This window comes from Aedes albopictus, chromosome 1, assembly GCF_035046485.1.
Source record: "Aedes albopictus strain Foshan chromosome 1, AalbF5, whole genome shotgun sequence".
NCBI lineage: Eukaryota > Metazoa > Arthropoda > Insecta > Diptera > Culicidae > Aedes > Aedes albopictus.
Window position 1 is genome coordinate 336,228,642 of NC_085136.1, and position 27,608 is coordinate 336,256,249.

A 27,608-nucleotide genomic window follows, 5' to 3' on the forward strand; every position below is an offset into this window, starting at 1 on the left:
ACTGTAACTATTTACTGAATCATAACCTTATCATTTTAACCATTCCACGTACAGTTGTTCGTTCGGATTTCGTCAACAAAACACGCACCGTTTTAGGGACTAACTTTCAGAGATATTATTTATTCCACGAATTTCGATTTTTTTACACGACCAGAAAGAAAGCAACGGCCCCTACTTAGGCGCTGCTGGAATTAATCGGGCCCATCTTCGGTTCTTCGAACTTGAAGGTGGGGAAGGCGGTCATGTCGACGCCGCTGGCGCCACCGTACTGCTTGGCCAGCTTCTCCAGCTCCTGCTTCAGTTCGCGTTCGATCTCGGGCGTGGGGTCGACCAGCTTGCCGCCGCTGGAATGGAAGAGAGAAAAGAGAGGGAAATCGGGGGATTAGTTTTGTAGTCAGTATTTCGGAACAAACTATTATTGGAATGGTCTTTAACTTCAGTTTGATTCATCACAACAATCATCATTGAGATATGAATGTTAACCTTTGAAAGGTTGTTGTTATATTTTTGACATTGGATCACTAGTAATAAACCATCCCTCTAGAACTAGTAAAGTAGTTAACTCGAAATGTTGATACAAGTTTGACGAACTCATTCAGCAATTATGTTAGAAGCTTTTCTTAGAATTCTTAAATGAATCCTGAAATAGCAAACCACTAAGGTTTCCGGAATACATTGGTGAAGCAGGGCCCATATAGCAAAGGGGATTCTGCCTTAAGTCTGTACGATAGAGAGATGCTGTATATTAGAACCACAGATAAACAGACGTCACACTCTCATCGCTTCCCATCGATCACCTTTTTAACGGTTGATTCAAATATTCAGTAGTAGGTCGATTGGCCACTCGCGGCGCTGGTATCGTTTTTACTCCTGTTTGACGTTTGCTCACCACCGCCATCTAGTGGCGGCCCGGCCATGCACAGTACATTCAGCATTGCGTGATTACGTTTTCGTGACGATGTTTTTAATAAAATTTGTTCTAAGTGTTACGTCTGTTTCTCTGTGTTAGAACAGAGCTGGTAAATACTTGTGACGTTACATGACAATGAGGAAATTAGTCGTTTCAATCATTTTTTTAAGAAGAGATCCATTTACATGAGGAGTTCCAGGAGCTTCAGAATGTACTGATCTTGATTCAGTTGGAATCCGTTACCATCCCAATCGTTCTCGATTCCCAGGAAGTACTTCGCATATCCTAATGCCGTCACGTTGAAGTGCTGTTGCAAAGCCTGGCGTTGAAGCCTTGAACTTCTCTGTCCTACAAACATGTCGTCCACATAGAGTAGTATGTAGTATGTAGGTGAACGTGTTGCCTTTCTTTCGTACGTACAGGCATGGGTCTACTGATGTTTCGTAGAACCAAAGTCCCAATTAAGTCGTATGACTCCTTGATAATACCTCATTATTTTGGGGATCATGAAGTACTAGAATAGAAAACATTATACCGTGTTTTATATTTGCCTTGAAAAGTTACAATCGAATTGATCTCGTTACCTGTGCAATGCAATACCCACGTTGCTATCTGTTGCTATGTGGAAAATAACAAACGGTGATCTGTGTTGTGTACTGTTGATTAGGTTGGCTCGCCATGGGAAAAGTATGCTGCATCGAAAGATGCAGGAACCAATCGAAATCATCCATCCCACCACAGACTGTGGTCTCCCTGTACCGTTTCCCTCAGGATGATTACTGGTAAGTACATGTATTACTGTATAAAAGCGAGTATTATTTTCATTTTAATTTTAGCTCGAATATGTGGAGAAATTTTTGCCGTGAAAACGGCACTACAATAACCGGAAATATGGAGCATCGCCGTATTTGCTCTCGGCATTTTGATGACGAGGTACTCAAGGATCCATCAGATGTTTCGAAAGGGTATGTAACAGTAAACATTGTTGTCTAAAAGAGTCCACCAATAAGTTGTTCTGCTTACTCGGAATTAACGTTATACCGTAAACCGGGATCTAACCTGAAGTACCCAATATCGCTTTGCGCTGAAAAGATGATCGATTGATTACTCATTGTTGATGATCAATAGATCTGCTTTTCAGCGTAACTAGTTATTTGAATCTTCAGATTCTTCTTTTGTGCTCTTAAAAATTCTAGGAAAAACGGCTGATCAATTTCGACCGGAGATCGATTTGTGTGGTAACTAAAGCATCTGAGAAGTAATTATGTATCTCAAACAATTTCAGGTTGAAAAGACATGCTGTTCCTACGCTATTTGAGATTGAGCTGTTACAGGACGTACAATATTTGGAAATTCATAGAGAACAAGTGAAGCAGAGTCTACGGATAGAAAAGTCCAAAACTGAAGGTAAACCTAATTAAAAGCACAAATACACCGTGAGGTTGCCATTCACCGCTCGTTTCATACGATTTTAATATAAATTGTATGAAACGAGCGGTAAGTGGCGACCTCACGGTATATATTTTACCCAAATCCATCATTGGATAAAACCATTTTTTTGAATAACAACTTACCAATCAATATAATTTCCACAAGAACCCCAGTATATACTTAAATACATAATTTTTGTAGCTGAAAATGAAATAAACTACCGGTTTATGTACGAAGCAGAATTGAACAAGGTTCAGGAGTTAAATCGACAATTACACGATGAGAGAACAAGTAAGAGAAATCTACTCCGCCTTTGCAAGAAACGAAAAGAAATTCTGATTCGCAAAAACCAACAAATACACATTTTAAAAAACGTCGTTAAGAAAAAAACAACACTGCGTAAGGATGACAAGCTAATATTGGAAACAGTAAAAAACAACCCTATTTGGATGGAGTCTATAAAAAACATGAACAAAAAAAAGCATGGTCGACGATATAAATTTGCAAGAAAGTTTGTAACCAGACAGAGATTAGTTTCAACTGCTGGTTATAAAAAGCTGAGATCAGCAAAAATGTTATGTATGCCGCACCCCAAGACAATCAATAAATGGCATCAAGACATAGATATAAGTGCAGGCTTCAACGAAGAAATATTAAAGCGCATGAAAAGGGCAGGAGAAACTATGGGTGAAAAGGAAAAGGTTGTTTCTATTATGATAGACGGTATGGCACTGAAACCCATGATTGACTATCACGCACGTTCAGATAAGTTTCATGGACTACCAACTGTGGACACTTCACGAGACCAATTGCGGGAAAATAACGATCCACTGGCTTTAGCCACAGAAAGCGTTACTGTGATGATCAGGAGCCTCAGTACAAACTACAAACAGGTATTTTACGCTATTAAAATATTATGTGTAATGTTTTATCTCCTTGTTTTTGTTTTCTATGCAGGTGATTGGCTATTTTTTTGCTAACGCAACTTTGGGCAGCGATTTTCAAAAAAAAAATTGTGCGTGAGGCAGTCACAAAACTTATTTCAATTGGGTTTCACCCTGTATTACTCATAATGGATCAGCATCCTACCAATATCAAAATGGCAGAGAGCCTGGGAGCAACGACTGAAAATCCTATTTTCGAAGTTGATGGGACGCCGATTGTCGTTATGTATGACAACCCCCATCTGATCAAATCAGCACGGAACAATTTACATGCTAAGAATATGCTTATAAACGATAAAATAGTATCGTTCAAATATATAAATGATCTGCATAACATGGATGTAAAAAATGTTGCCCGTTTGGCACCTCGACTAACGAAAAAAGCAATACTTTTACCTGGATTTTCGAAAATGAACGTCAGTTTGGCCATTCGTACGTTAAGCCGAACCGTTTCTAAAGCTCTCCAAGCGTACGTAGATATGGGTAGAATGAGCAGTGAAGCCATTCCCACGATAGGGTTTTTGGACCTGATGGATAGCCTATTTGATTCTTTTAACTCTCGGTTTGAGCAAGATAAATTAAAGGTAAATATTTAACAGTGAGGAAGTGGGGTTTGTTCAAAACAAATTTGTCTCACAAGACTTTTAACAAGCAAACATCATAAATATGCATAGTTAATCCGAATTATTCATTGTATCAAAATCCATTTAATTTCATTTGATTTCTTTGTTCACAGCCATTACGCTCTGCAATATGCGATAATAGTGAACACTGGAAATTTCTAGACAATGCGAAAGAAGTGCTTGCAAATGCGATTTTTATTCCGAATACATGCTTCAATTCGTCAACGGTTGGTGTCAAAAAACTTTTCGTTCCTTCAATAAATTTTATTATTTCAGGCTTTGCGGGATGCTCAAGAAAAACTGACTGCAAAACAGAGATTTCCTCCTTTCATGAAAGGATTCATCCAAAATATTACCGCAATCCGGAAATTATGGGATATTTTGAGAACGAAGTTTAATTTTACTCATCTTTGCACAAATTATACCTGCCAAGACCCATTAGAAAATGAATTCGCAACAGTGCGGCGTTCATGTGGCTGCAATGATACGCCAAATGTATTGCAGTTTGGTGCTGCAATCAAGTATAACGCGGTGGAAAGAACTTTGGATCATCTAGAAAACACAAACTGTAGACCCGACGAAACAGTTTCTTTAATAGATAGCGATGACCAAGAAGCCATCTCGGTTGACCCTTTGAAGCTTGATCAAAAAAATTGCCTAATAGATATACATCAAAATGATTTGGACTTTGATAAAATTGATGTTCCTGACAAACCCGAAATGAACGCGTTGGTCTATGTTGTTGGATACGTCATATCAAAACTACCTCATGAAAAATGCAGAAGAAACTTTCGATCACCATCTTCTGGGAAACACTTGGATGATGAATGTTTCACATTCACTAGATTGAAAAAATTTCTGGATTCGGTTAATTTCAATTTTCCCAATGAAGTGGCATTAGAGCTTGGGCTCACTTTATTGCTTGCATTCAAGCAAAAGTTTTATATTTTCTTCCAAGAACATCATTGCGGTGTCAAGAGTCGCTTGCGGCAATATGTGGACCATTGTGATTATCAAGATACGGCATGCCTACAATGTTTTAATAGATTTAGTGATTGTTTGCTGAGCACATTTATAAATTCTGAAGTAAAGAAAATGCAGGAAAAATACAAGAGGAAGAATCGAAGGAACGGAAAGGCGCGGCGTTTAAACATTGAGCTGAATTCAGAAGGAGACTGTCACGACCATGAAGAAAAAGAAATAAGAGGCTTAGTTGGAGTAGATAAAAAAAGAAAATTCGAGGTTGGAAGAACTGCAAAACCGGAGTCTGAGGGCCCCAAAAGAAGAAAAGTCATGGTATTCATGACAATGACGATTTTAATATAAATTTCTTTCAAAAGGATTTGTATATTTGCAGAAAAGGAAGTCCTAAAGAAGGGAACCCAGTTGAAAGATCAATCCATAAGTTGATAAACTCAATCCATAAGTTGATATACTTTTTTTCCTATACCGTATTGTAATTACTATTAGGGCTCACTATTTCTTCATATTTGTTGCAATAATAGATTTTAAGGATTTTTTTAATCAGTTTTTAATATATGTTTGTTTAATGATTAATAAAAAAAATACATATTACACCGCTAAGAAGCTCATGGTTGCTTTTCAATAAAATAAATCACAAAGGGAAACTCCTGGGAAGCGAAACATTCCCACTTGCTTGTTGAAATCAAGTAAAATGAATCAAACTCAGATGAATTCCGATGTCGGAACTAGTTTCAACTATGGCAAGCAAACTGACTTTCCATGCTTAAGTTCTATTAATATTTTCGATTGCCGTTTTTCTATCATTAGACGAGTATTTTTTGCTAAATCCTGTTATTTTCTATTCACTTTGTTTGCTGCTCATAGCTAAGAATCAGGCTCTGTTCTTATTGCAATGCGATTGCAAGAAAAAGGATAAAAATACCGATGATTGCAAATGAAACCCAAAAATTTTCTCCCGATAGCGTCACGAGTCAAGCGTCACAAAACAATTTTCATGCTGAGGTTGTTGCCATAGACTACTGCCTAGCAAAGTTGATATAAAATGAGGTATTCCGGCAAATGTCAAATTTGGGTACCGGGGACCGAATGCAGTACTAGAAGTGGTACCCAATAAAAGGCTGACTGCTACGACTTTATTTGGACTTTGGTAGAACTGCATCGATGCTGTGTCATGTAGATGATTTCATCCAACTTCCCATGCAGGTATGCTGCTTTAGCGTCCATGTGATTCACGAACATCAGGAGACCTCGTCGAAGTCTACGCTGTACTTCTGGTCGAAGCCTTGAGTGACCTGTCTTGACTTGTGTCGCACAATGGTCCCCTTTTCATTCTGTTGGGAGGACCACCCTACGATCCAACATTGCACCATCTTATTCACAGTGGACTCATCATCTGACACACTCTGTCAGAGTGACTGACGTCTACCAACACAGCGAGCGAGAGGGAGCGACAGATCGTCCATACAGTAACAGTAACAATAGCGATCAGAACAGAATGTATTTTACCACCGCAGTGAAAACCACGCCGCGTTTTAATGTGTTATATTAATCAGTATTTTAAATAAAGTTTTAATATGTTTGTTGTGTAAATCATCGGCCCCATTTATCACAACACATTCTCCTTAGATTTTGAAATCCACTTGCAGCCGATGGCTTTTCGGTCCGCTGGAAGTTCTATCAACTCCCAAGTGTTATTCTCTATCTCCGCCTCGTATTCGTTGCCCATCGCTTGCATTGTTGGTGGTTGACGTTTCGCTCCTAGTCCCTGCAGACCTAGGCATGTCAATTACACATTATTATGAATATCCAGTTGAAGGATTTTTCCCGGTTCTGCAAACTGCATGCTGTTAAAAGATGATCTTTTTCGATGTCGGGTGCCATGAACGATATGCTTTTGTATCCTCGTCGCATCCGGTGAGAATGCACTCGAACGCTTTAGCACAGAGACCAGACGTCTATCTTCGCTTTCTATCTTGTGTTAAACTTTGTAACGGTCATATCAGAGTGTGTCGTTATGCTCCCGTTGCGTGGCGCTAGCGTCCCATCACTTACATTGTAGTCACAGACAAACAGACGTAACACTTGCAAAATTTCCATCGACCACGCTTTTAACGATCATTTTAAATTTTCATAGTTGTGGCTTTCACAACTAGAGGCGCGCGTATCAATTTTCTATGCGTTTGACGTTTCACACTAGCGCCTTCTGTTGACGATATTGCACAACACAGTGAGTCGTGCAACTTTCTTACCAGGTGATGTTAGTGTGAACTGGGCGATGGATTTCCATGAAAATCGTTCAAGGTGTTACGTCTGTTTGTCTGTGTTGTAGTGTTGTCATTTTTGTTTCCAGTGCTCGCCGTTTTTGGCCGTTTGGCGCTCGTGTCGCTTTGTGGGCTAGTGTATTTCAACGATGAACACTGCCATCGTGTGGTCAAATCGACTTTATGTGTGGGACAGTCTCCGTTGGTGGCGTTGAGGTACACTTAAGTCGTTTACACACGATTTCGACGTATTTTTGTTCGAGCTTAAACGTCTGTTCTCTGTGGCTTTAGTATCTCATTTTTTGCGCTTCGGTTTGGCTTCTTATCGCTCTAAATTTCCTCTGGCGTCGCTGAATGCCTCTTGGTTTGTTACCAGTTATATTTTCCTGATGCATGTTCGATTTTAACTTGTGCATATTTTCCTAAAGTTAATTCGCATTTATAGGGTTCTTCTATCGTTTAGGAGGAATACAGTCCTAGCAATCGAAGTGATTGCATACTATTAGGTAATTTCTGGCGATACATAACTGCAAGAAAGACGAACCGGTCCCTAGCATGCGGCTGGGCGCCAAGCGAAAAATAAAATAGAACATTTCTAGGGTTCCATATTATTCACGTAAACGGTTGACGACCGAGGTAAACGATCGTTGCTGTTGCTTCAGCAGCCCCTCTTCGAAAAGCATACACCGCGCTCGGTCGACGATGGTCCTGTTGTCTCGTTCCGCCAGATCATTCTGCTTAGGTGTATAGTCCGTCGTGGATTGATGACGGATTCCCAGACGCTTCGAATGGTCTTCCAGCTTTCGGTTCGTAAATTTCTTGCCATTGTATGTTGGGAATAAAAGACAGGCTGAATAAATCCAATGATCACTTCTTAACAGTAATCTAAAAGTGTCTTTAATTTCGTAACGAAGAAACTCCTTAAGTAGTTATAGTTCTTAGAATTGAACAATTACATGTTCAAGCTTCAACCAAATCAGTCGTTCTTTTATTAACTCACAAGTGGTTATGGGCCCAGAACATGGCCAAAGCTTGAAGTAATCGTTGTTCCTGTTCATCAAACCGAGTTTGTCCGTTGACGAAAGCAGCCATGATTCCAAGGGACGTAGAAAGAAAGAGTTCAAGCGGAAGCGATCCAGGCAGCACTAGAACGAATACAACTAGAAGCGGTGTAAACGGATCCGGAGGCGGTGTAGTTCGTGCCTTCGGGAATGCAGTGAATCTTCCGGTAATTGAAACGCTCGCCAAAACTACTCCTCATGGGCGTTTTTAATGAAGGTGATTCTCCTCGGAGAAGGTCCAGATGGAGAGGTGGAGAGCTGGTCCAGATGTATTTTGCTGCTAAGCCAATAATCTAGCAGTCTCGGCATGGATTTGTGAAGAATCGATCTACAACCTCGAACTTTATAGTTTACATGGTACGTGGTGGTGGTAAGCTCAACTCCAGTCTAGGAAAACATCGTCAAGTGGACAACATTTGCGTGGATTTATCCAAAGCGTTTGATAAAGGACCACACGTTTTGGCTCTAAGTAAACTCGAGCGATTGGGATTTCCTAATTGTCTTATCAAATGGTTACGTTCGTACCTACGAGAAGCTGAACTCAGTCACGTCAAGTCTCTTCGCAACGCCTTCTGGGTTGCCACAAGGCAGCCATCTCGGACCCCTTATATTTATACTTTTCGTCAATGATTTGCGCCACAGGTTGAAATCTCTCCTGGTAATGTATGTCGACGACCTACAACGTATCTCCAGTCAACATATGGTTGACTAGTGCGCCTCGAATGGAATGACGATGGACGCAACGAAGTGCAAAGTGATCAGCTTCTGCAAAGGACTGCACCGCTGGACAGCAAACTAAACTTCGCGGAACACATTACTAGGACCACTGCTGAAGCTTTTGCCGTGTTGGGCTTCATACGCCGAAACGCATACGAATTCCGTGATGTATACGCTTTGAAGGTACTCTGATGTTCGCTGGTTCTCAATTGCCAGAATTGAGAGAGTGCAGCGCTGCTTTGTCCAGGTCGCTCTCCGAGGATTGCCATGGAACAACCGGCTGAGATTGCCGCCATATGAACTTCGTTGTCAATCAATTCATCTTGAAACTCTGCTACAGCGACGAGAGCGATCTCCGAAGGATGCTTGCGTTCGATTTACTCAGTGGCCGAATCGACTGTCCGGCCCTGGTTGGAACAGGTAAGCTTTTCAGTTCCGGTACGACGTTTACGATATCGAACGCTGTTTTGGTCCGCTTTTTATCGCACTGAGTACTATCAGAACCATCCTCTTGAAAGGTGTTTTAATCTGTTGAATGAGCTCGATTTTATGTTTGACTTCCATCCGAGTAGAAATAGTTTTAGAAATAGTTTTAGGCAATTAAATTAAGATTATTCAGCATAGCTGAAGACGGTGAAATAAATAACTAAAACTTCGGAAGGAAGGGGCATTAGATTGTAGTGTGACCTGCGCATTACGTTGAGCACATAGTGGGTAAGGTGCGATGCAAAGAGATAAGAGATCGGATAAGCGTCGAAGCACACTCTGTGGAAACTATATGCAGAACGCATGAACCGCACATAGTAGATAAGTTGCGATGAGTGCGGAGATGCGATGGAGCTGCTTCGACGCATGTGAACGCAAGAGAACGCAAGAGAATGCTTGTCGGGTATGGATTTTATGATTGCGCTTGTTGTGTATGTAAAGCAATGCGGATTTAATGTTTTGGGAATGCTAGTAGGTAATATAAAATGCGTTAATATGTTGTTGTTTTTCAATATAACCCAATGCTTTTTCACATGACTTGTATTTTGATGAACCAGACGTAATAAAAATTTATCATACTGTCTATCGATCGCCATGTAAAATAACATATTTCATTGCATATAAAATAGTATTCCATCAAATCGTTTAAGTTTTTTACAGCATATTTTTGCTATTATATGTGTATAAAAAACATTTTATTTTGTATGTTCGGGATTTAAATGAAGTGATCAATGTTTGATATGGTCGTTTGTTCAGTGCATGCTATTCATGTGCAAGTTAGAAAGTTTAAGGGTTTTATGGTATTCAACTCAATTGCGATCAGAATCGCGCTACAATATTCGTTGGTCAGTCGGTTTTCTCGGTAGAGCCATGCAAGCGATAGTGTGGAATGCGGAATCAGATTAGCTTGAGAATTTTCGAATGGCTGACAATTTTCAGGTAAGAGTGATGGAAGTGCGAGTGAAAAATCCGGGATCAGAATCGCGCTACAATATTCGTTGGTCAGTCGGTTTTCTCGGTAAGGGAAGATTCAAATATTACGTCCATCGTTTTTCGGGATTTCTAGACCCCCCCTCCCCCCTCTGTCACACAATTTTCCTATACTCAATACACGTGCTGTCACACTTTTCTGGACCCCCCCCCCCCTCCCCCAAATGTTGGACGTAATTTTTGAACGTTCCCTAAGGCGATGGAAGTGCGAGTGAAAAATCCGGGTTCAGAATCGCGCTACAATATTCGTTGGTCAGTCGGTTTTCTCGATAGAGCGATGGAAGTGCGAGTGAAAAATCCGGGATCAGAATCGCGCTATACAATATTCGTTGGTCAGTCGGTTTTCTCGGTAAGGCGATGGAAGTGCGAGTGAAAAATCCGGGTTCAGAATCGCGCTACAATAATCGTAGATCAGTCGGTTTCCACGGTAGGGCGATGGAAACGCGAGCACGAAATCCGGGATCAGTGGTCATCGTGATCAAATAAATCATAATCGTGATGAAGACCGCGACGTGTATTTCCATATAACTAGTGGATCATATCACCTAACAGAGGTGGCTCCTAGATCCACACCTTACCCTACCCTACTAACCACCATTCCTTCCCGTGACAACTGTGGGGATGCTGTGGATTCCACGGTTTCTAGTAGCAACGGTTGTCGAACTAACATTCCTTCCCTTTCCTGATGACCGTAAGGACGTGGCCAGCGCCGGTATTGACTTTAAATAGCTGAACTCTCGAATTGTGCACATTGAGAATGGTTAGCTAGTCCCAAGCTTTCACATTCATTGGCTCTCTGTGCAACTTCGATTGTTCTGGTCAATCACGGAGTAGCAACTACGATGTGTACGGTTATCTTTGCTTTGCTTGCTTTGCTTTATGGTATTCAACTCAATTGCTAAAAGGATTCTGATTGAAAGGTTCTGTTTTTTCTTTGTCAGGCAAAACTAGAAAAGAGTGTGACATCGATTTCGATTGATACTCTTTTACCTAATATATGATGAATATTGTGTACTTGGGTGTCTACTCATAACTCAAAATAAAATTCCCTGAGTTTTCCAGGTTTTTCCAGATGAAATTTTGAAAGTTTATAATTAAAAAAATAACCCAAATTTTCTAAAAATTATAAAGGGTTACTTAGGGTATCATCACCAGGTTTGTTCACTTCGTCATGAGGGATTTATGCCGGTCAAATTACCTGAAACTTGATCATATTCAATTTGGTTGGGAAGGATTTGATGCCAACTCTGAGTTCAACAGGTTTCAAAAAACCCCCCATGACGAAGAGAACAAAACTGCCAAAAATACGCAAGTTCCCCTACTCTTCAAAAAATTTTTCAATATTCCTGGAATCTCTTCCAAAGTATCTTCCTGGCTTTCCGCAAGATTCTTTCACACGAGATATCTGTTTGAGTACGTCCCGATATTTCTTGCAAAGGTTTTCCGATATACTAGAGATTCTCGCTGGATTCTTCCTGAAGATCCATCCAAAACTATTCAAAGTTTCTTCAAGAATGTCGTGGCCATGCGGTTAGAGTCCGGGTGGATGAGGGTTCGATTCCCGCTCCGACCGATGAAAATTTTCACGAGAATAGCTTCTAATCCGTAGCCACTCCGTGTTAAGTTTCGTTCAATCGGTACAGCCGCCGGATGAAGCCAGTGTCCATGCCTTTTTTAACGGTTTTCCGGGACAGCTATCCATAAACTATTGGATTTTTACCGATAGTTTTCCGATATTCCTCTTGTTTTCTTCGCGGAACTTCGTCCGCAGCTGCTTTCAAGATTCCATATGGTTTTCAGAATTCCTCCTTGGCTGTCCTTGATATTTTTTCTCGGGATTACTATTATCTCGAACTTTTTTCGAGATGTCTCATTTTTTCTCAGGTTTTTCCTGAAGTTCCTGTCGAGATTTCTTCAATAACACTTTGCGGAGTTTCTCGCAAGATTTTATTTGAATTCCCTCGAATATTTCTCCATGAATTTCCTATAAGGTATTTCGTAAGTTATCTCAGGAGACATTCTGAGGAAAACCCGTAGAAGAATCCCTGCAATTACTTTGATAGAAATTCCTGAAGGAATATCTAGAATCTCGGGACAATTTCTGGTAAAGATTCCGGGAAGAATTTTGGGAATAATGCACAGAATATCTGTAAAAACTCTCAGGTGGATCACTATAAGAAATCCGGTACAACTACAAGAAACAGCCTGGCTCCGAAAATATGCAAGAGAAGAATTCAATGAGAAATATCAGCAATAACTCCTGTAGAAATCCCAGAAGGTACTCTGGAAAAAAAATCTTAGGGGAAAATCCAGGGTATTTCAATTAAGAAAAGCTCTGAGAGACATCTCATGACCAACATCGGAAGGAATCTTCTGAGAGAAGTTCCAGGAGATACTCCGAGAAAAATCTCAGGTTAAACTTCAAAATAAACATCGCAAAAACTTTTAACAAATTCCTGTAGGAGACCAGGAAAAACATCTCGAAGAAAGCCCAAAGCAATGGTTTGAAGATATCACAGGAAAAAATAAAAGAAATCTCTTGAGGAACTCTTGCAGTAAATTCGTGAAAACTCCTTCAGAAATCCTTGGAGAAACTTTAGTAGGAACCCCAGGAATAACTTCTTTAGCAACTCTGAAAAACGTTCTGTGAAGATCTTCTGGGGAAGTCCCAAGAGGAACACCGGAAGGAATCGGGTAAAATTTTCGTGAGGAGTGCCGAAAGAAATTCCACGATTTATCCCGACAAACATTCTTATAGAGTATTCGGAATAAATTCTGGTAGAAATCCTACGAAGATTTCTTTGAGTAAAACACTGGAGGAACTTTGAGAAGAAATAGCATCCCCGTGAAAAACTCCAGGAGAAATCGGTTGGAATTCAGGAATCCTGGAAGGAATCCGGAAGTATACCTTCCCGGAAAAAAATCAAAAAGGAATACCAAGAAAAATAGCGTCAAAAATGCGGAATGGAATTTTATAAGAAATCCTGGGAGACATTCCAGGAGATATTGTTAAAGAAGTTCCAGAAAGAAATTCTGACGGAATTTATGAAAAAAAATCCTTGTAGCGAAATTTCTATATGGATTTTTACTACCAGGTTCATACGAGCCAATGATTTTTTTTTCGGAGTAAAATTTCCCTGAGTACTCAAGAAATTCCCTGAGTATTCCAGGTTTTTCCCTGTTAAATAAAATTCCCTGAGGATTCCCGTTTTTTCAGGTTTTTCCAGGTAGTAGACACCCTGATTAGAGACATCTTTTCTCGTAGATGTCGCCGAAAATTTTGTAATAAAAAAATCTATACCCTTAAATAATACATACTTGCCTAATTTTTGTTTCTTTTTGCCGAGATCAGCACAATAAAGTAATGTTTTAATGCCGAAAATCAGTATAACAGTCTCTTATTGATTTAAATTGAAATCAACACTCAGATAGCTCAGTCCGGAAAGTAATAATATGTGTATACATAAAGACATCCCTCATGCGGATATAATTACTTTTTATAATTCTTTTATCAAATAATTAATTCAATAATCTCAATCTTGTACAGATACACCAAATTTGTTTTTCGAACTGGTCGGTTTTTGCTATTGCAACAGGATCTAAACTGACTAAAGTTATAGCAAAAAAAAAAAACGGCCCGCGCAAAACAAAAAGCAGGTGCATTTTATCTTTTCGCTCTTACAGATGAAACGATCATTTCACTACCCACATCCAAAGAAGCGCTTCAACATACAAGCGACTTCATCGATCTAATCACGCGAGTCGTTGATGCGCACGAAATAGGCGAAAAAGGATGTGAAAACAACATGCGCACCCTCATTGAAAACCTTATGCACTATGGCCTATCAAACTTCCCTCTTCTCATCTCATAACTTATCGCATCCGATCGCATCTCACCTTACCCACTATGGTCACAGCCTTAGGGAACAAGCTCGTGATCCTTTTCAATCTAGCACAACGAAAGCAGACGGACTGTTGGATTTGGTGCACACCGATAGACCAATAGAGAAGCAGTCGATTGGAGGTAGCCGCTACTTTTTAACGTTTGCTAACGATGACAGTCGAAATACTTCCTGATGCCTTTGTATACTTCCTGATGTCGAAGAGTAGCTTCAAAGATCTGTTCGAGAACTTCAAATCCATGGCTGAACGGCAGACTGGAAGAAAATTGAAGATTTTGAGGTCGAACAGTGGCTCGGAATTTGTAAACTCGACGATAGAAGTGTGCATGCGGAGAGACGGCACAATACATCAAACAATGTGTCCGTATACTCCTCAGCAGAGCGGCGTGGCCAAGCGCATGAATCGGACCCTCGTACTCGTAGAGAAGGCAAGGTGTATGGTGAATGATTCGAAGCTCTCTAAAAAGTTCTGGGCGGAGGCAGAAGATGTCCCGCATGATCGTTGGAATCAGTAACGCCAGAAGAGGCGTGTAGTGGCAGGAAACCAACGTTACAACATCTCAAGAATTTCGGTTCCAAGGCGATGGTTCACGTTGCCAACCAGAAGCGACGGAAGTTCGATCCGGAAGCCACTGAAGGGATCTTCGTAGGACATGCGGAGAAGTCGAAAGGGTAGTTTTCAATCCAAGCGATAACAGCATCGTAACAAGCCGGAACGTAAGGATCATCAATGAAGGGAAATCCTTGGCGATTGGCGATCTGCAAAATCGAAGAAGTCAGTTTCATGGAGCTTGATTCGTGGATCGAACGTGACGAATCAGTGGGTGTGCTATCCAGCGTGCGAAGTGATCCCGATACGACTGCTGCAAACAGGGATGGGATCATTCATTTGCAAAAAGTTACACTAATGTTCCTACTATCTCAGTTCAGAAAGCATGCTATCAAAAAACAATGTATGGATGAATTCAACTTTGTAGTTTTATCTGAAAGTTTTTCGAATAACATTAAAGTCTCTCACGCTTACCAAAATCGTGAGCGAACTGTGAAGACAACTCTCCACGCAGTGAATGTAAAATACACTCACGCCGTGAAGAGTTTCGTTTGCTGCCTTCTGTTGACTTGATTATTGATGCTACGCTAATACATTGTTCTACAAAGTTTTTGGTAAAACAAAAATGAAAAAGTGTTCCATATATTGATTTTTGCTACGATGTTTCTGAAGCGAGATACCAGCAAGTGTGTGTAACTGATTTCAAATAAATTATCCCATCCCTAATGCTAGCTCTACGTTTCAACTGGATCAAATTCCCTGTTTTTTCAGTCTATGCCACTGGAAGTTACAAGTCGAATAAATCGACGCTTTACAGGGTTAGAGCATTTTTGAAAGCTGAAAAAGCTGTTTCTTTGAAGTGTACAAATCGATGAAATAAGAGAATGTTCGTTCCTCTCAATGCATATGAAACAAATCAAGGGGTGGTCACTCTACACCAATGGTTCCCAAACTTGTCGGAGCAATCGCCCCCTTGAAGCTGTTGAAAAATATTTTCGCCCCCCCTAAGCTTGCTTTTTTTTTTAAATACGATTTGAAATTTTGGAATTGCATTAAAATCTACAAATTCTGTCTATTTTGTAAGCCACTAGAACAAAACCTGCTTTTTTCACTGTATTTTGTTTTATTTTCTTAATGTTTTGACGTGCGCAAAAAAAATATTACAATTTCATTTAATTTTCAGCTTTAACCCTCTAATACCCAACCCCGACTTTAGACGGGGTATAGTTTTAGCATTTTTGTAATTTTTGTTTCGAGGGAAATCAATTTTTTTATATTTTTGGCTGATATTTAGGACTGTTTTGTATATCTCAAAATGTTTTTTGGTGTATTTTAAAGCGTATTTACATTTTTTAAAAATCATTGAAAAATTGTTGTTTTGGTAACCTTTTAGAAGTCATTGTTTATTTTGTATTGAATCGCTACAATTAACATATTTTAAATTTTTCCCAAACCATTCTATCCTTGTTTAATAGTTTAAGAGGATCGAATACACTCTAAAATTATTTTCCTTAAAATTACACGAAAAATAAAATTTTATATGAAAAAAAATAAAAATAAAAATATTTCAACAATAATCATAAAATCTCAAAATGTTTTCATCCCAAAAAATCCGTACCCCAAATAGGCTTCCAGGAAAAATATAAAAGTGTGGGGATATTCAAAAATAAAAATTAGAAAAATCAAAAACTGAAATTCACGAAATCGAGAATTAAAAAGAATCATCTTCCAAAACATGTTTAAATCGATTTTAGATGACGAAAAATGATATTTAGATCAAAATCAAAAATTTGGGTATTAGAGGGTTAAATTGAGGGAGTTAGAAGCAAAGGGATGTAAGTGACAAAAACCCACTTTCAAGTAAATGAGGTTTAAAGTTTTACCAATTTTTCATAACATACAAAATGTATGGAGTTTCAAAATCAACCCAATTTTCTCCGATTTATTGTATTTTTTCTAATCACCATAAAAATAATCTTAAGATATTTCTTGAAAGTTTGAAATCGGAAGAAGAGGTCTCCTCAATTTATAATATTAAATCGTGAATAAATAGCATTCAGAATCATATTTTTCGCTAGAATTTCAAGGAAATGTAACTTCTCAATAAAATTATTTCCAAATATCGAAGAAGGAAGAATAGTTGGTAGGGATTTAGGATTCAGCTTTATAAGTCGTCTTGGTTTTCTCAAAGAAACTCCAAAAGTTCGACGAAGATTGAAATTCCACCGTAAATGAGATAATTCCGTAATTAATATGCCAAATAATAAAACAAAAAAACTTTCAAGTAGAGTGGAATATTTCAGCAATTTTACTAAATAGATAGGCGTAAAATGTCATCTTGAATATCAACTTCGAATAACGGGATAATTGTAAAAAAAAGAAAAAGGCATAAGAATCTTAAATACAATCTTAAAATCCCAAATTTTGTTTAAAATTCTATCAGAAATTCTAAAAATGCGATTGAAAAACTCTGGTAAAATCAAAATAGTTTCAGAGCTTCTCTATATCTTGGAATATATGGATGCTTTAAAAAAACGCGTTTTCAATTTACACCTGAGACAAATCAAGGACACACAAGTTTCGTATTTCTTTATACATGAAGAATGTATCAAATCATATTGTTGTAAACTTGCGATAATCAACGAGTATAATTTCTGTAATTACTTCATTTTTTAAAATACCAGGTAACAACAAATGTACTACATAAATGTTAAAATTTCAAACATGTATTCGAGTATTAAGTGCATTAAGTAGATTTATTATATTAAATCAGATGTTATTTGATAGTTGGCATTTTAAATTATTCACAACTAAAAAATATAGGTATTGCTGTGTTTTCAAAAAACAAAACGAAAACTGTTGTTTTAAAATAGATCTGTTTTCACTTAATGGCTGATGGCTCAAGAAAAGCACATGATCAAATTCTCCGAAATAGTTGCACTTGAGTTGAGATTAGGTTTTCAAAATGAATCTTTCTGAAAATAATTACAACCCGTCCAAGGGGAACTTATTCTATTGTTTGGTAAGGTATAATAAGCCTGTTAAATCCCAAATTGATATAGAAACTTTTCCAATCGAGCTGATTTGTTCGACCAACTTTCAGACAATGACAAAAACTCCTCTTAACAAAGAGACCAAAACTGTCAAAAAATACCAAAAATCACTCTGATTGAAATGGTTTTCGGAAAATCGCCCCCTTGTTAGATTTTTCGCCCCCCAATTTCTAATTTTAAAATTTTCGCCCCCTTCGATTTCGTTTCGCCCCCAAGGGGGCGATTTCGCCCACTTTGGGAATCACTGCTCTACACAGTTTAGCGTGCTTCAGATGTGCTGCCTACGTGCCGACTGTGCCCAAACTGTGCCTGACATAGTAGCCAGCGCATGTTTGTGAAAGGTTTGGAATGTTTATCAATCTGGTATATTTGACAGATAATGCACTTATGCATATAGGTTTGTTCATCATTTCTACTATTTAATTTAATTTGGTCAACCCCATATTTCCATTGCAGCATTTTGTTCAGATATCTGCCATTGCCTTGGCCATTGCTTGAACTTGAACGATTTAGGTGTGTGAACTTGTGTAACATACTGCACGAACGGCAGCAGGATCCTTGCAAGAGAATGCCAGTTCAAGACGTTACAACGGTACAAACATAGGACCATGAATAATCAACTCGTACATACCCAAACGCCCAAACGATCTCTTTCTATGAATTCCTGATGTGCCTGTACTGTATATTGTAAGAACACAAAAAGTCAGAAGTCGAATGTTTTCGATAATAAAATGTGTAGCTACATTTAATGACCTTTAATGAGTATTTCAAGATTGTTCTGTTCTGCGAAATATGTTCTGGTTGCTCTATGTACATTAATGCATGTGTATACAAAAGAGAAGTTTGTGTATACAATATTGAAGTATCGTTCGTATCAATAAGTTCGTAAATTATGTAAAACCTCAAGTGCAAGCTAAATTAGAAGTTTCTTGATACTTTCGAGAAACGAGTGAACAGTAATGGACACATTTGTGGTGTTTTCAAAATCAAAAAATCACTAGATGTTCATCGGTTTTCACTAGAGTGAAAATCACGCAGTGATTATAGCAAACGTGACGTCATCGTAAATAAGTTCAAAGGGGAAATGACGGCTTCTATTTCTATTATATTTTTATTTTATTTTCTCTATTTTATTCTATTTTTTATTCCATAGGTACTGAAACTATTGTTATGTTTATATCTATTGAACATATACTTAGTTCAGCTTATCCAAATGGTGTATCGCATCGGCCGATAGTATCAAACTCTTGGAGTTGGATTCCGGTTGCTCAACGTGCGACAAGTATTCTTTGACGTCAGCATACTTGTGCTTTTCGTTCTTCAGATGCAATGTACGATCCTGAAGCTCATAAAAATTTCCCAAAACAAGGATGTCCCTCTGTTCTCCGTCCGCAGGGTTAAATATTGGAATAGTTTTTAAAGTACATGATTTCGTTTTTCCTGCAACGGGTTATTGAAAAATAACTATATTGTGAGCAACATGTTTGATATCTTATCAATAATTTACCTGTTTTGTATTGAAAATTCGTAATTTGACAAATACGGTTTCCTTGGAACGCTACCCAGTCCCCGATGCTTAGATATTGTTTAACAGAATTACAATAAACGTTGTCGACTTCTTTGGTACGCAGTTGGTAAAACCGTCGTAACCGATCATTGCTTCTTTTAAATCTTCCGGACGAAATCATCCATAGAATAAGGGATTTCTTGACTTTCATAGTTTTTCCATTTTTTCCTTTAATATGGAAAACATGTCGGTTATTCCCTAATGTACATGACCGCAAGAGCAGCGCTCCACCAGCTCTAGCAAAAATGTCATCAGCTTCTTCTACCAATATGTTTGAGGTGTCACTCTCATTACATGTCTCTTCAATGAAAACAGATTCAAAACAAGCATTTGAACCTTGATTTGAACTTGAAGTTTCTTCTGGGTCAGCTTCATAAACGGTTTCTTCATCTGAAATTTTATAAATTTGTTTTAAGTAAGGTTTTGACCATAAGCAAACTTTTAGTGTAATGTGAATGTGTTGCATAACTTTTTCTTAATTTTATAAATTGTAAAAACTTCATACAAATATGTATCAATTAAAAGTGATTCACCTTCCGTAATGTTATTATGCATTTGATTTTCATTTATGGTAATAAAGTCGAAATCAGATTTTGGTTTTGACATTCGAATATCTATGATTTCTCTGAAGTTTAGTTGGCTTTCCTGGATACCGAGGGATATTAGTAAGATTTTCGCGTTTTGTTCTGCGGTTTCAATAGCCTTTCGAATTTCATCGTCGTTTGGGAGATGTGATGTCTTCATCATGCGCATCTTGTGCTCCTGCTTCTGGAGGCTTGGGAAGGTCATCTCGTGTTTTCTGCGATAGGCAATCAGAAGTTTCATCTGAACTTTTTGAAAACGTTGTTCAACATCCATCATCGTAAAATTCACGGATGTATGGTTGACTGTTGTCATAGATCGTAGCTCTCGAAATGTCGTTTCACAGGGTTGACTTGTCATATTTTGTACAACAAATTGCTCCGGAGTATTGGCAATCCGACATCTCACCATATACTTCACTAGCCCATGAGCACTCAGTTCCAGCGATATGTAAGCATTCGATGTAGGGCAATGTTTAATCGTTTTATTTTGTTTCATACATATTTGACGCCAAGCACGAAGGAAAAATAGTGATGTCCTTAATATGCACATATAAACTGAATTTACGGTAACAAAGTAAATATTTATAGTGACAAACCAGATCATAGTGACGCGCTCGGTAGGTGATAACTGCTGCTCATAGAATGCCACATAAATATTTCGCATTATTTTTAAATAAGTGGCAGTTCCAAGACTATCATGAACAACGTCTGTTAGATGGTTGATAAGATCTTCCGAAATCAATTTCAATGTCGGGTCAAACTTCATACGATCCGCTGCGTTCAAGTCTGTAGGATTCAGCTTATGGATCGCTTTTTGTCCTTTGATCATCATCTGTTGCAACATAGTCGATGAGACAACGTACACACTAAGATCAGCTCGGTATTTTCCCCATCTTTTTACTGAGTTCTCAACAGCAGATTTAACTCGGTACGCTCGGTTATCTCTTTTGCTGAATACTCTGTAAATGATTTAACGAGTTCTGCAAATGAACTGTCAAAAATTACAGATGAACGGTAAATATCGTTACTGATGGACGGTAAATATTGATTACCGAGTGTACCGAGTTAAATCTGCTGTTGAAAACTCAGTAAAAAGATGAAAAAAATACAGAACTCAGCGAAAATTTTACTGAGCTGGAAAATCAGAATCATAGTGTGTAGTCACCTGAAATAATACTCGTGTACTATATTATTATAATATGTTATTACCCAAGTAACCACAATGCTGAAGCCTTATTGCTTGCTGATATACGGTGTACTTAGAGCAAACATTACTTTACATGCAAACTTAAAGTTGATTTAAAGTGGAAATGGGCAATTATGCGACTGCTCCAAGATTATACCAGTATAATCTTAATTTGATTCTATAATTGCCCACTTCCACTTTAAATCAACCTTAAGTTTGCATGTAAAGTAATGATTGCACTAAATACACCGTATATCTGCATGCAATAAGGCTTCAGCACCGTGGTTACTTGGGTAACTTGCAGAAATCAGTACAGTGATGTCACATCAATTAACCCTCTCAACTGACCACTATTTATCAATGACTCTTGAATCAAACGAGTGTTCATAACTTGTGGGGTAACTGTACCGATGATCAAGTAGAATTTGTAAAACAACTGGGATGTTACCTAAACGCATTTGTTTTTTGGGATCCAGTAGAGCATGTCGTAATTTATTTACAAGATGTATGATGTCTTGCATACAAACCGGTTCTTCATCAGTATTAACAACAAAATAATCACCATACAACGTACTGTGGATTGCACTTGGTATACAGGTCCTTTCTCGCATTGCTTTTAAAAGCCGTGGATCTCCATCTGATGCGTGGGCGACAACAGTTACTCCTACCAACTGCAATTCTTTTTCTATATAGTTCCATCGCTTAATTACATCCGTGTGGGTAAACTTATTGTCACTACACATATAAAATATGCAGTACGGCGACGCTCCAACAACCATTGGGGTAAGCTTAAGAAGTAGCTTTGAATATTTCTTGAGTGGGCATACCAAATTCGTTTAACGGAGCGACTAGGCCACGAGTAGAATCTGTTCGTGGATCGAATTCTGGATTGGGAGACAAGGTTGTCCCATCTTCGCTCAATGCTACAACGAGCGGGTAGTCATCAGCTTTTAGGTATTTTAATAGTGGTTTTATCATTAATTTTCCTTCTTGTGTATCACTAGTATGTTGAGCAATATGGCGTTTTACAGTTTTTACGCTGGGAAGCACCATGTTAGCTTTTTTGAACTGATAATTGCAATTTCCGCCTGTCCATGTACTCATAGGCTGCAATGTCTAGTTCATTTTCGGTGTAACGCATTCCACGTGATCTATAAATCGTCGATTGTTGATTGAGCTTGTCATACGTTTTAAAAAGTGATTTGCTTCTGTCGACCTTGTCCAGATTTTTGTTGAGGTGCTCGGCCGGCATACCCCAACTGGTCAGTTTTCCGATACATTTCCATCCGTACCTCTTTCTACAATAAAAATGTTCATAAAAATCCATTCACTCTTTATCAGTAAACTCTGTATATGGCACTGGTTTGATAAAGGGTAGTGCAAAAGGAAATAATAGTTTATAAATTGATGGAATTAGTCAAACGATGATTTTCAATTTTAAGTTTTTTAATCCACATGGCGCGTACCTTCTGACCACGAAAACTGATGAACAATTTCGTTACTGTTAGGGGATGTAGCCATGTCTGAAAATTAAAAAAACGGCTTTTATACTTGCTTTTATATGAGATTATTAATTAATCAATTAATTAATTCACACGATTACAAGTACCTTCAATAAAATCCAAATAGTCAACATCTTGGAACTCAGAACTGCGTGAATCTGTGCTATCCTCGTGCTGATTAAGCATTGTTTCTCTGGCAATATTTCCATCTACTTCAACGCATGATGACCCTTCTGAGGTATCAATGCTTTGACCCACTGACTTAGGTACGGTATTTAGCAAATCGTCGATCGAATTTTTCTCTACTTGCAGTGGATCTACTAGGTTATCTTCAAGATCTGTAATAGATTGTTTTATACTTAATTCTTCACTGGGTTGTTATTGACTTATGATCTTACTATTGAGTCCTTTGAGACTATTTGCAACTAATGATAGATCAGCAGAGTCTTGCGAGCGTGATTGTTTCTCTGGTGAATGTTCTGTATCGTTGATTGGCGTTATGCTGAACATTGGCACACTTTTACGCTTTCGACAGTTGACTTTGGTTGGCGGTAACTTGAAGTGCATGGAATTGCAGTGGCGAGTAAAACTGAATATATGCCAATTACCCGTTCTGTCCATACTCAATGATATAGTCGTATGCTTCTCTTTTTCTTCGCAAAGTGGGCAGATTACACTTGCCATCCATTTGCCTTCTATAAGCTTTGTGTCTACTTGAATATTCTGCAGAATTGCCAACTTTTGGTCATAGTGTGGATCTTCAATGTTTCTTGAAAAAAAAATAAATAAATAATCAACAGGCCTAAAAATACATGTTTCTATTCATGATTTTTTTTGTGAAAATTGTTTGAAAACAATTTAAATAGTTATTTTAATGCTGTTTTCTTGAATGTTATTTAAAAAAAATGCAAAGTACTTACAATGCTGCAAAAAACAGTAAAATTTTGTCTCGTAGTTTACTTGCATACATTTGCGAATCTTTGTAATCCATTGAAGGTTGTTGGTTGGAATGTGTTTGGAGTCGGTTACAGGGGCCTTTCAATTGCCGAATGAAGCCGCGAATCCCTTTCAATGCGACAATATGTGCCAGCTCCAAAAGACACATCACGTCGCCTTCGAGGAATTCAAAAGATTCTGGCCTATGCGCATAAAACCTGCCGTATATATCCACCGGAGGTGTGCCACCTGCGATTAATTAATTAGTAATTGTTAAAAATCACGTTAATAAAAATGAAACAAGTCACCTAAGGTTGACTCTTCCTTCAACACGGGAGCAATTTGGCGCATATTGTTCGCTATATTGGCAATCCTTTCTTCGGTAAGCCGTGCAAGTGATTGATTGCATAAATTTTGAATCGTTAAAATATGTTTTATGTGCTTGCTAATGGTTCCATACTCAGCTTCTAGTTTGCTCCAAAAGTATGTCTGAAAAATATTATGATCTTTTTAAAGTACCTTAACAAAGTCCATGGCTTGGTCCATGGTACATGGAAGGTTCTCCTAAGGGTCTAATCACACTTGGGATCACCAAATATCGAACTCATTACATTCTAAAATGACTTACCAGATCTATGGTTGTCTCCATATCGGTTTCAAAAACATACGTCCAATAGAGATCATAAAACACGCGGCAACGCGCGACGCGAATGTCCCGTTTGCATTTGCGGTAACTTGGCGGTAACTGTTTTGGCTGTCAGCTTTGTTTTTAATCAAAGAAGGTTTGTTTTTCCAACGGTGCCTATGATTGTGATATATTGTGCTAAAGATGTGCCCAGCATGTATTTGGCACACTGTGTAGAGTGACCACCCCTTGAAACAAATACAGTTTTTTGGTTTTCGATTATTTAATAGAAAACGTCGTTCAAACTTTTTATTGAGCCTTAAACAACTACTAATTCATAAGGGAACTTTGAAAAACTCTCCAAGAATTCAATCTAGGAAAAATCTTCAGGAGCTCTACTCCAAGATAGAACTTTATGAAAGAACTCTATTGATTCTATGGACTATATCGGCACCAACATTTCAAAAGGGCGTAACTGCTTTTGCAACCAATGCTTTCTCACAGAGCTGTGAGTCGTATTTCATTCATCTCACGCAATTCACATCCATTAATCGAAAGAGGGGGATTTTATCTTTCTATTTGTGCTAGTGGATTGCTCGAGAGGGATAGGATACGCTCCACAGCTTTGTGAGAAGGCATTGGTTGTAAATGCAGTTACGCCCTTTTGAAATGTTGGTGCCGATATAGTTTCGATTTCTGAGTAAGACCAACTCAGTGACTGAGTAATTGATTTCCTTCCACTATAACAATCAATCAATTTCATAGGTCCAGAACACAACTTTTCTGGTTTTGAAAAATACACCAAGCAAAACGTAGGTACAACTCAACATGCAAATGGACTTATGATTATGGTATGCGATAATGCATAATTGAATTTAGAACTGCATTGTCAGCGGAATGCTACTGAAATCTCAATATAAAAAATTAAGTAAAAAGTCAACATTGATTTGATCGTAAACCAGAGTCATGAATTTTATGCTCATTCTGCGAATGGTGTGAGAGGACAAAAGTGTGTGTCGTATATTGAGGTGAGAAATCTCCACTCAAAGGAAGTGACTTGCCACGTAAATCAAATGGAGAGTTACTTCATTCGAGTCGAGATTTCTCACCTCGATATACGACTCCAACTTTTGTGACGGCACTCTATTCGCAGAATGAGCACATTTATCAGTTTTAAGAAATATTTAAGTTTTTTGTATTAACGAGATCTAAACAATTAAGCTAGTTTTTCAGTCTTCCATAAATATATGACCTTGTATAATACAAGTTGTATGAGTTTCAATACACTGCTTTTTGACCGTTGTAGTGTAGTAAAGCAAATACTTAGCGTAAAGAAGCTGTAACAAGTTCGCTCAGGTCAATGGGGTACGTTCGGTGTTGTACTAGATTTGTAGTAATGAGCTGAATTTTAGTATGGTGAGAAGGTCAATTCTCCGTTTCTGCAATAAAATGGTGCAAAAAGCGTTGGTATTATGATTCCTTGCCTAAATTGATGCTGTTTGAGCAAAACTTTGGATAATTATGTTGTTTATGTTGCAAGAAATGGAGAAAACAACAACACTGTTGCCCAAAGTTTTGTTCAAACAGCATCAAATTAGGCAAGGAATCATAATACTCACGCTTTTTGCACCATTTCATTGCAGAAACGGAGAATTGACCTTCTCACCATACTAAAATTTAGCTCATTACTACAAATCTAGTACTTCACCGATCTGTCCTATTTTTTCTTACTGAGTCAGTAGGAAAATTTAGAAGAAATCTTTTGGAACTTCCAATGAAAGAAAATTATGCTAATAAAAAGGGTTGAATTCAACTCCTTAACCCTTCGGAGCCGGAGGGTTCAATATGACCCCGGCGATGAAACCTATCATAACAAACGTATTCGAGGCCAGCGAGGTTGCGGCAGCAGTGGTGAAATTATCCGGATCCAAAGGGTTAAGGAAGTAAAAAGAAAAGAAGGGAAACCCAAAGGAGGAAGATAGAGTTTCTCTTTTATACATAGTAAAAATCTATTGAAAATTTGATCTTATCGAAATGTTTGCCTTCATTCTTGATTAAATTTAGATTGAGCAAACCTCGTTTAAAAAATACCTACATCAACTATTCATGGATTCATGTTCAATGGCCGTAAGTTTGCGGGTCAAATTGATCCCCACTTGTATCCCAAAAATTAAAACAAATTCTTTAAAATTTTGCTAAAAATTCCTCTAAATCCCTTACAAACTTCTTCACAAACGACTCCTTGTCATTTTACTTAAGAGTTTTGAATGTTGTGGTGAATTTATACTAAAGTTCATTCTGGCGAAGATTTTTTCAGGATTTCCGTTAAATATGTTGAACAAGTGTACAAAACTCACTTCTTCATTTAAGCTTATGTCATGTATGTATCTAAATGTAAAAAAATGTAAGCTTATGAAGGAATATACCTACAGTAGCTGCACAGATAACTGCAGTCTTTCGAACAAATAAACTAATCACAAACAGTAATTTGAAGTTCCTATAATATAAAATCAATCCAACAGATGCTTCTTGCGCAACTTTTTTCCAAATCGCCCCCCAAAACTAGCCCTAATGGAAACAAGCACAATTATATTTGGTTCGTCTCTTAAGCACAATGATACAATACGATAGGAAGTCGGGAAAATTTCACGACCAGATTGGCGATCTAAAGCCCCAAGATAATATTTACGATGATTGTAAATTAGCACCATTCGCAACGATTGAATATGTGTTCCGTATACCAGAAAAACAGCCCTGCCCCATCCCGCCGACCCCAACTCACCTGCTCTTGCTCTTGTAGTCGCGGAGTTTGTTGACGAAGAGCTGCTGAATCGGATCGGTTGCCTTGGACAGGACGACGGCGCTGACGCCGTAGTTGCGGCGAGCCTGGGCTCCCAACATACGGGCGGCCTGCTGGATCTGGCTCGTCAGCATCTAAAATAGAAGATTGCGAAAATACGGGTTCCGGATCAGTAAATAATCCGAAATATATTTTGACGATTTATATATAACCTCCAAAAGGTTATGTAACTTCGGGCGGTCCTGTTCTGGAATTTCGTTCCTTTCGATTGATCGAAGCCGGAACGGAATTCCTAACAGTGGGGACCAGAGAAACCAACATCTGCCTTCAATTTAAAGTGTAATCAAGTACCTACCTTGTTCAAATTTGATGAAAAATTGGTAAAACTCTTCGCTAAACCACAGCAGTGGAGATCACTTTCGGCTGGTGAAAAGTTACGACTCGCGAGAAGAACGCAAAGCGCTGACACTGACAGAAGTGAGTGACAGAAGACGGA

At 38.3% G+C, this 27,608-nt stretch overlaps 2 protein-coding genes and 1 pseudogene across 2 annotated transcripts; all 3 read right to left on the bottom strand.

The window, feature by feature from the left end:
* Positions 1-174: 174 nt before the first annotated feature.
* Positions 175-27,608, bottom strand: LOC109403857 (ATP synthase-coupling factor 6, mitochondrial). The gene is made up of 3 exons (XM_029876644.2): positions 27,468-27,608; positions 27,095-27,246; positions 175-344 (listed from the first exon to the last, which is right to left on the bottom strand). The coding sequence occupies exons 2-3, from the start codon at positions 27,244-27,246 to the stop codon at positions 176-178; spliced, it is 321 nt and encodes a 106-aa protein (XP_029732504.2). The 5' UTR covers positions 27,468-27,608; the 3' UTR covers position 175.
* Positions 18,166-21,228, bottom strand: LOC134285829 (uncharacterized). The gene has a single exon (XM_062847441.1). It carries the CDS (start codon positions 20,905-20,907, stop codon positions 19,921-19,923), a length of 987 nt encoding a protein of 328 aa, XP_062703425.1. The 5' UTR covers positions 20,908-21,228; the 3' UTR covers positions 18,166-19,920.
* LOC115263800 (uncharacterized) lies at positions 21,297-27,081 on the bottom strand (annotated as a pseudogene).

Coding starts and splice junctions, on each gene's coding strand:
- LOC134285829 (XM_062847441.1), bottom strand. CDS start 20,907: ATGTTGCAACAGATGATGATCAAAGGACAAAAAGCGATCCATAAGCTG.
- LOC109403857 (XM_029876644.2), bottom strand. CDS start 27,246: ATGCTGACGAGCCAGATCCAGCAGGCCGCCCGTATGTTGGGAGCCCAG. Junction 345..27,094: donor GACTACAAGAGCAAGAGCAG/GTGAGTTGGGGT, acceptor CTTCCATTCCAG/CGGCGGCAAGCTGGTCGACC.